The 9,767-nt window shown below is 36.4% G+C and overlaps 1 protein-coding gene across 1 annotated transcript; it reads right to left on the reverse strand.

Moving 5' to 3' along the window:
- Positions 1-8,317: 8,317 nt before the first annotated feature.
- Positions 8,318-9,413, reverse strand: LOC116092189 (olfactory receptor 4C15-like). The gene has a single exon (XM_031373538.1). The coding sequence runs from the start codon at positions 9,319-9,321 to the stop codon at positions 8,407-8,409; it is 915 nt and encodes a 304-aa protein (XP_031229398.1). The 5' UTR covers positions 9,322-9,413; the 3' UTR covers positions 8,318-8,406.
- Between the last annotated feature and the right edge of the window lie 354 nt (positions 9,414-9,767).

A 9,767-nucleotide genomic window follows, 5' to 3' on the forward strand; every position in this document is an offset into this window, starting at 1 on the left:
TTACATAATGTTCTTGAAATTTTATATATATATATATATATATATATATATATATATATATATATATCAGATTTCTTATCTGTCAATGGTTCTAATAAAGAGGATAAGCATCATGGTTTAGTAAATATACCTATTGTTTCAGGTAGCCTTCTCATAGCGAGCACCAAGCACAATAGGAGATTGTTTTAAAGAAAAATTCTTATGTTCAATTTAAAATTAGTTAAATCTACATTTCCTTCTTGTGCTATTTAATATGGACACTAATTATAAACAAAAAAGTGCCATCATATATTCAATAAAACATTTTCTGGTATTGTAGCCCTCTGTGTACCGGTCCTGCCAGGGGAGAGCTGGTCTCCAGTGAGTGATTTGACTCCTGGGCTCAGAGGCAAGATCACCATTATCTCTCCAGTGACTATCTAAGGTGGGACCAACCAAGAGCGCACAGGTCACAGGAGCAGTAAAGCAGCTGAGACAGGGACATTCCTGCCTCTTTCTGCACCCAGGAACTGGGGCTGTTTCACAGCCATCTGTGCACAGGTCCTGCCAGGGGAGAGCTGATCTCCCAGGACTGCTGGCATAGGCTTACAGGCCCACAGGAGGGACAATCTCAAGCCAGAGACAGCGAGACCAACTAACACCAGAGATAACCAGATGGTGAAAGGCAAGCACAAGAACCTTACCAACAGAAAACAAGAATACATGGAATCATTAAAACCCAGTTATCACCACCACAAGTCCTGGATACGACAACACACTGGAAAAACAAGATTTAGACTTAAAATCATGTATCATGATGTTGACAAAGGATGTTAAGAAGGACATAAATAACACCCTTACAGAAATACAGGAGAACACAGGAAAATAGGTAGAAGACTGTAAAGAGGAAACATAAAAATCCCTTAAAGAATTAAAAGAAAACACAAACAAACAGGTGAAGGAAATTAACAAAACCATCTAGGATCTAAAAATGGAAGTAGAAACAATAAAGAAACCACAAAGGGAGACAACTTTGGAGATAGAAAGCCTAGGAAAGAGGTCAGGAGTTATAGATTCAAGCATCACCAACAGAATACAAGAGATAGAAGAGAGAATTTCAGGTGCAGAAGATACCACAGGAAACATAGACACAACAGTCAAAGAAAATGCAAAAAGTTCCTAAACCAAATAATCCAGGAAATCCAGGACACAAGGAGAAGACCAAACCTAAGGATAATAGGTATAGAAGAGGGTGAAGATTCCCCACTTAAAGGACCAGTAAATATCTTCAACAAAATTGTAGAAGAAAATTCCCTTAGATAAAGAAAAAGATGCCCATGCACATACAAGAAGTCTATAGGATTCCAAATAGACTGGACCAGAAAAGAAATTCCTCCCTTCATATAATAAACAAAAGACCAAATACAAAAAAAAAAGAAAGAATAGGAAAAGCAGTAAGGGTAAAAAGTCAAGTAACATATAAAGACAGACCTATCAGAATTACACCAGACTTCTCACCAGAGACTATGAAAGCCAGAAGAACCTGGGCAGATGTTATACAGACCCTAAGAGAACACAAATGCCAGGCTACTATGCCCAGCAAAACTTTCAAATACCATAGATGGAGAAACAAAGGTATTCCATGACAAAAACAAATTTATACAATATCTTTCCACAAATCCAGCCCTTCAAAGGATAACAAATGGAAAACTCCAACACAAGGGGGAAACTACAGCCCAGAAATAACAAAAAAAATCTTCTTTTAACAAACAAAAAAGAAGATAGTCATATAAACAATATTCCATCTCAACATCAAAAATAACAGGAAGCAACAATCTCCTTTCCTTAAAATCTCTTAATATCAATAGATTCAACTCCCCAATAAAAATACATAGACTAACAGTATGGGTATGTAAACAGGACCCAACATATTGCTGCAGACAGAAAAACCACCTCAGTGACAAAGACATATACTACCTCAGAGTAAAAGGCTGGAAAACAATTTTCCAAGCAAAAGTTCCCAAAAAACAAGCTGGAGTAGCCATTCTAATATCAAATAAAATCAATTTTCAACCTAAAGTTATCAAAAAGGATAAGGAGAGACACTTCATACTCATCAAAGATCTAAGAAGATGAACTCTCAATTCTAAACATCTATGCTCCAATTGCAAGGGCACCCACATTCATAAAAGAAACTTTGCTAAAGCTCAAAGCATACATTGCAACACAATAATAGTGGGAGACTTCAACACCCCACTCTCAGCAATGGACACATCATGGAAATAGAATATACCTTCTTCTTAGCACCTCATAGTACCTTCTCCAAAACTGACCATATAACTGGTCACAAAGCAGGCCTCAACAGATACAAGAAGATTGAAATAGTCCCATGCGTTCTATCAGATCATCACAGACTAAGGCTGGTCTTTAATAACAACAAAAATAAAAGAAAGCCCACATACACGTGGAAGCTGAAGAACACTCTACTCAATGATAACTTGGCCAAGGAAGAAATAAAGACAGAAATTAAAAACTTTTTATAATTTAATGAAAATGAAGCCACAACACACCCAAATTTATGGGATAAGATGAAATCACTGCTAAGAGGAAAACTCATAGCTCTTAGTGCCTCCAAAAAGAAACTGGAAAGAGCATACACCAGCAGCTTAACAGCACACCTGAAAGCCCTAGAACAAAAAGAAGCAAATACACCCAAGAGAAGTAGAAGGCAGGAAATAGTCAAACTCAGGACTGAAATCAACCAAGGAGAAACAAAAAGAACTATACAAAGAATGAACAAAACCAGGAGCTGTTTCTTTGAAAAAAATGAACAAGATAGATAAACCTTTAGCCTAACTAACCAGAGGGTACAGAAACAGTTTCCAAATTATTAAAATCAGAAATGAAAAGGGGGACATAACAGCAGAAACTGAGGAAATCCAAAAATAGTCAGATCTTACTACAAAAGCCTATACTCGGCAAAATTGAAAAACCTGGATGAAATGGACAATTTTCTAGACAGATACCAGGTACCAAAGTTAAATTAAGATCAGATGAACAATCTAAACAGTCCCATAACCCCCCAAAAATAGAAACTGTCATTATCAGTCTCCCAAGCAAAAGAAGCCCAGGACCAGATGGGTTTAGTGCAGACTTCATTAGACCTTCAGGAAAGACCTAGTACCAATAGTCTACAAACTATTCCACAAAATAGAAACTGAAGGAACATTACTCAATTCATTCTATAAAGCCACAATTACTATGATACCTAAACCACACAAAGGCTCAACAAAGAAAGAGAACTTTAGACCAATTTCCCTTATGAATAGTGATGCAAAAATACTCAGTAAAATTCTTACTAACTGAATCCAAGAAAATATCAAAAATGATCAATCACCATGACCAAGTAGGCTTCATCCCAGGGTTGCAGGGATGGTTCAGTATAAGGAAATCCATCAACATAATGCACTATATAAACAAATTCAAAGAAAAAAAAACCATATGATCATCTCGTTAGATGCTGAGAAAACATTTGACAAAATCCAACATCTTTCATGATAGAAGTCTTGGAAAGATCAGAAATTCAAGGCCCATACTTAAACAAAGTAAAAGCAATATACAGGAAACCAGTAGTCAACATCAAACTAAATGGAGAGAAACTTGAAGCAATCCCACTAAAATCAGGGACTAGAAAAGGCTGCCCACTTTCTCCCTACCTATTCAATATTGTACTTGAAGTCCTAGCCAGAGCAACTAGACAACAAAAGGAGATCAAAGGGATACAAATTGGAAAGGAAGAAATCAAATTATAACTATTTGCTGATGATATGATAGTATACTTAAGTGACCCCAAAAATTCCACCAGAAAGCTCCTAAACCTGATAAACAACTTCAGCAAAGGAGCTGGATATAAAATTAACTCAAGCAAATCAGTGGCCTTCCTCTACACAAAGGATAAACAAGCTGAGAAAGAAATTAGGGAAACAACAGCCATCACAATAGTCACAAATAATATAAAATACCTTGGTGTAACTCTAACTAAGCAAGTAAAAGATCTGTTTGACAAGAACTTCAAGTTACTGAAGAAGGAAATTGAAGAAGATCTCAGAAGATGGAGAGATCTCCCATGCTCCTGAACTGTCAAGATTAATATAGTAAAAATGGCCAACTTGCTGAAAGCAATCTACAGATTCAATGCAATCCTCATCAAAATTCCAACTCAATTCTTCACAGACTTAGAAAGAGCAATTTTCAAATTCGTCTGGGATAACAAAAAAACCTAGGATAGCCAAAACTATTCTCAACAATAAAGGAAGCTCTGGTGGAATCACAATCCTGGACCTTAAGCTATACTACAGAGCAATTGTGATAAAAAAACACATGGTATTGGTACAGTGACAGGCAGGTAGATCAGTGGAACAGAAGTGAAGACCCAGAAATGAACCCACACACCTATGGCTACTTGGTCTTTGACAAAGGAATTTAAAACCATCAAGTGGAAAAAAGACAGCATTTTCAATAAATGGTGCTGTTTCAAGTGCTGGTTTGCAAATAGAAGAATGAAAATAGACCCATTCTTATCTCCTTGTACAAAGCTGAAGTCCAAGTGGATTAAGGACCTCCACATAAAACCAGATACACGGAAACTAAGAGGAGAGAAAGTGGAGAAGAGCCTCAAGCACATGAGCACAGGGGACATTTTCCTGAACAGAACATCAATAGTTTATGCTCTAAGATCAAGAATTGACAAATGGGACCTCATAAAACTGCAATGCTTCTGTATGGCAAAGGATACTATCATTAGGACAACAGATTGAGAAAAGATCCGATAGAGGTCTAAAATCCAATATATAACTTAAGAAGTTAGACTCCAGAGAACCAAATAACCCTACTAAAATGGGGTTCAGAGCTAAACACAGAATTTTCAACTGAGGAATACAAAATTGCTGAGAGGAACCTAAAGAAATGTTCAACATCCTTAGTCATCAAGAAAATGCAAGTCAAAACAACCCGGAGATTCCATCTCCACACTCCAAGGGCTAGTAAGCCATACATATTGGCAACTAGATTAAGTTGACTGTCAAAAAAGATGCTATTTATCATGTTGGGAAGGGCATTAAAAGTTGAGGGTAGATGGGAAAATGTATAATTGTATACATGTGTGATTTTAAGTATACAGAAAAACTGCAAATGCATTAAAATTTGGCCAAATATAATAAAAATAGGAAAATATCTACTTCTTTTTCTTGAGTAGGTAAGAAAAACAAAACAAAACAAACAACCACAAAAATGAACAGTTTTTTTCTTTCAGGCAAAAGAGGATATTTTTATTTCTGAGGCTTGAACAGAGCTATTGACATGAAGCTTTTAATCACAAACTGAAACTGAAAAACTGCTTTCCTTTAAAGTGCATCATTCATCATCCTTTGTTTGAAATCTATAGCAGAAAGCAGCTGTTGTTTAGAATACCTTGCCCCAATTGAATACTCTTGTTGAGTGCCTATACACAATTTTTAAAAATGAACAAAAATAAACCAGAGAGAATATGTCTAGAAGTCACCTACCAAAATAAGTCAAGACCATCTTTTTTTTACATATCTGAAAACAAAGTTGCTCTAGATCCTTAAGACTCAGTTCACAGGGCTAGAGTGGTGGCTAAGCAGTTAGGACTGACTGCTCTTCCAGGGGTCCTAAGTTCAAATCCTAGCAACCACAAGGTGACTCACCATCATCTATAATGGCATCAGATGCCTTCTTCCAATGTGTCTAAAGAGAGTGACAGTGTACTCACATACATTAGATAATTTTTTTTTTTAACAAAATGACAACCTATAGTTGAGGAAAAGATCTTTACTAACCTTACATGTGATAGAGGACTAATATCCAAAATATACAAAGAACTCAAGAAGTTAGACTCCAGAAAACAAATAACCAAATTAAATGTAGGGTACAGAGCTAAACAGGAATGGGAGGATTAAATGGAGAGGGGAAGGGAAGAGAGGAGTGAAGGAAGGTATGTGGAGAGGAACAGCTAACTGGGGGCCATTTGAGGGGATCATATAAACCTTACTACCATAAAAGTTTCCTTAAAAATATGTGTTTGGAAAATATAAATGGAATTATCAAATAATGGGGGAGACAAAAGTATCCCTCTCATAATCAAGTGACCAGTGCCAGAAATGGGCTGTATTTAATGAAATTGTTGGACAAAAGAGCCCAATGGAAACCCTTAAATAGGTCATCGCCAAGACTATCGCCAAGACTATACAAAATAATGATAAAGCTCTATTCCTGAAGACTGTACGTACATATCTCATTGAATATGGAGAAAATGAGCTGATGCCTACTAAGAGCCTTTACTCCTATTGACTACTGTTTATGGTTTTGAAATGTAGACTGTAACACTACCAGAGGAGAAAGTTAAGCACTAACCTTGCTACAAGCCCGCGTTCTACATCTGTGACATGCGAAATTCACTAGTTAAACAGTAGCACAAAAGTTCTGGGAGGAACCAACTCCTACCTGCTTAAGTCCATCTCCATGAGATGGAATCTGTACCTGACACTTCTTGGTTAGCAACGACTCTGATATTCTATAGGCCAGGAACTAGGGGAAAATGAAATACTGTGTTTCTACTAGAGGAGCTTAGAAATAAAATTCTGATATATCCATGCATAAGTGTTTCACTTAGCTATTATCAGAAAAGAATCTCCTTCAGGTGATAGCAACTAGTGCAGAAACCCACAACCAGGCAATATGTAGCTAATGGGAGACATGTGAACATCAAGTCCTAATCTGGATGCCTTCATCAAACTGTTCCCCTCAGAGTTAAGGGAGCTATGCAGAAGAGGCAGAATGGCTGTAAGAGCCACTGGGGATGGAATCACCAAGGAAACATGGTCATCCAGGCACCACAGGACTAACACACATATAAAGTAAAAAAAAGACTGCTTGAATATATATATATATATATATATATATATATATATATATATATATATATATATATATATATTCAAATGGGGTCTCCATAGTGACCCCCATAGTGAGAAGTGAGCATCCATTACTAATGAAGAAGCTATCTACAAATACAACTGCTCACAAAGAAAACTTATTTTACTCCAATATAGTCTCAAAGGATATACAAACTACACTTAAGGAGGGCAGGCCACATACCCAGCTGTAATGGCTGAAACACAATGAATTAAATGACATTTAAAAAGAAGTCAGATGATACAGGAGATCAGGTTCTGTTTTAACATCTTTCTGTATTTCTAGGTTCTGGAATCTCAGGACGTCACTTTATTTTTTCATGGTATGAGTCAATATTTTTCACCTCCCAACTTCAATACACATTTATTTTGCCAACCAGTTTTAATTAAACAGTCCAAATAACATACACTCCAATAGTTAAACCTTTTCAAATATTTAATAAATGAGAGGAAGAAATTAAAATGGTTTTAATTTTCATATAACTATGCTGAGTAGTCTTTTCAGAATGAAGGTGTGAACTCAGAAACAAATTCCCACACACTTCCTCTATTGATGCCTTCTGTATTGAAAGATATCACCACTTTATAGTCAAGTGCATAGCGATTGTCCTATAAAATATTGAATTTTTTATTCTTGTCATTAAGCTTTACCGGTGTTTTGTTTGTGTTGGTGTGGGAGGTGAGGTGAGGTGTGTGTCTACTGGTATGTGTGCCTGTTATTACATGTGAAGTGCAAATAGTATTTTTTCCTGTTAACGTTCAGGCAGACTCTAAAGAAGTCACAGTTCTATAACCATCTATTGTGTTCTACCTTATTTTCTTAGAATAAGCCTCCACTGAACCTTGACCTCATTGTTCATCAGCTAAATTCACAATGAAGTAAAATGCTCATATCCAAAAATCCTCTGTGCACCTGTACTGGATTAAAAATGTACTTCTTTGTTTAGCTATGACATTAAAAGTTTCTGAAAAGTTACTATCAAATTGTCATGTTGGCATAGCTACTGCTCTTCCCCACTGAAATGGATACTGTAAAATTTATCAGAAACCACTAATTTTTAAATCCTTATTTCCTTCTGGTCCCTTAGTTCCCATCAATAATGACTCTGAATCTAGTTAGTTATTATTAAATGCCTAGTCCATAAGTTCTGGCTCAATCCCTGACAAGTTCAAAATCATTTAAGCCATTTAACTAGTCTATGTCTATCAGGTGGTTAGTGACCTCTCCTTCAGTCCAGGTCCTCACTTGTTTAAGTCCTCTTCTCCATCTGTCTCCAAAATCTTCTCTCTCAGCTCTCCCCTGGGCTCTTTTATCTCTTACTATTTCCCAGAATCCTTTCTCTTCCTGCCAGTGTCCCAGTTCCTATTCCCTGCCTCAGTTCATTGGCCATATGCTTTTTTTATTGAAAGGTGATGTTTATAAGGGGTCCCCCATCTACAATCTTTTCCGTATTTTCCTGATGGCATTTATCATTTCTTTATTCCTGAAAGTGTAGACCATAGGATTTAGCAATGGTGTCAGTATGTTGACAAATATAAGCATGTTTTTCTCAAAGGAGAATGCAGACGTAGGTCTTGCATATATTAATATGCATGGGATGAAAAACAAAAGCACAACAGTTATATGGGATCCACAGGTGGAGAGAGCTTTCCATCGACTTTCAGAACTGTGGGCTCTCAGAGAGAACAAGATGACACCATAGGAGACAAACAACAAGGAGAAGATTATAATGCATATAGCACCACTGTTGGCAAATATCAAAAGGACATAAACATGTGTGTCAGTGCAGGCAAGCTTCAGTAATGGGAACAAATCACACATGTAATGATCAATGACATTGGGTCCACATAAAGGCAGCTGCAAAGTGAAGATAATCTGTATGATAGAATGCAAAAAACCTCCTGCCCAGGATACCACAACTAAAGTTCCACAGAGCTTCGGAGTCATGATGGAGGAGTAGTGAAGGGGTTTGCAAATGGCCACATAGCGGTCATAGGCCATGGATGCCAAGACAATCACTTCTGCTCCAGTAAAGAAGTGGACTGTAAACAGTTGTGTCATACAACATTCAAAAGAGATGGTCTTCCTCTCATAAAAGCAGTCTATAATTATCTTGGGTGTGACAGTAGAAGAAGTGCATGCGTCCAGTAAGGACAGGAATATCAAGAAGAAGTACATGGGGGAGCCCAGCAGTGCAGGGCTGTAGATGATGGTCACCACAATTACTATGTTGCCCCCTATAGTTGCAATGTAAATAAACAAAAATAAAACAAATAGTATTTTCTCCACTTTCAGGTTCTGTGAAAGCCCCAGGAGTATGAACTCAGTGACAAAGCTCTGGTTTTGCATGATTCATAAGACAGTGGAAGTAAACTTTCTTAACATAAAATTTTCAATGATGAGAAAAAAACACTTCTTACAAATTCATGATATCACCATCAACAAGATTGTACATACCTAAAAAAAATATTTTCACTGAGTCTATTGAAATTAAAAATAAAATGTGAAAATGTTTTAAAGGCTATAGCTGTATAACCTGAAGAATTGAAGTAAAGATGAATATTTAAATACTTAAAAGTAATCACAATTCAAATGTTATATGCAAAGATATTTAGTTATGTGAGTAGAAATAAATATTCCATTTTTGAATTATCAGCTTTTAAAAAATCTTTCTTTAAGAGAAATATTAGAGAAAATATTGAAAGTATAACCTAGCTAGGAATGAAACACCAGAATTTATAAATCAAGCCTGTCTATTCATGAATGAGTATCCTGCAATAAATTGTCAGAGCACT

Source organism: Mastomys coucha, unplaced genomic scaffold (assembly GCF_008632895.1).
Source record: "Mastomys coucha isolate ucsf_1 unplaced genomic scaffold, UCSF_Mcou_1 pScaffold15, whole genome shotgun sequence".
Taxonomy (NCBI): domain Eukaryota; kingdom Metazoa; phylum Chordata; class Mammalia; order Rodentia; family Muridae; genus Mastomys; species Mastomys coucha.

What these genes read in the sequence shown, in the direction of transcription:
- LOC116092189 (XM_031373538.1), bottom strand. Translation starts at nt 9,321, where the DNA reads ATGCAAAACCAGAGCTTTGTCACTGAGTTCATACTCCTGGGGCTTTCA.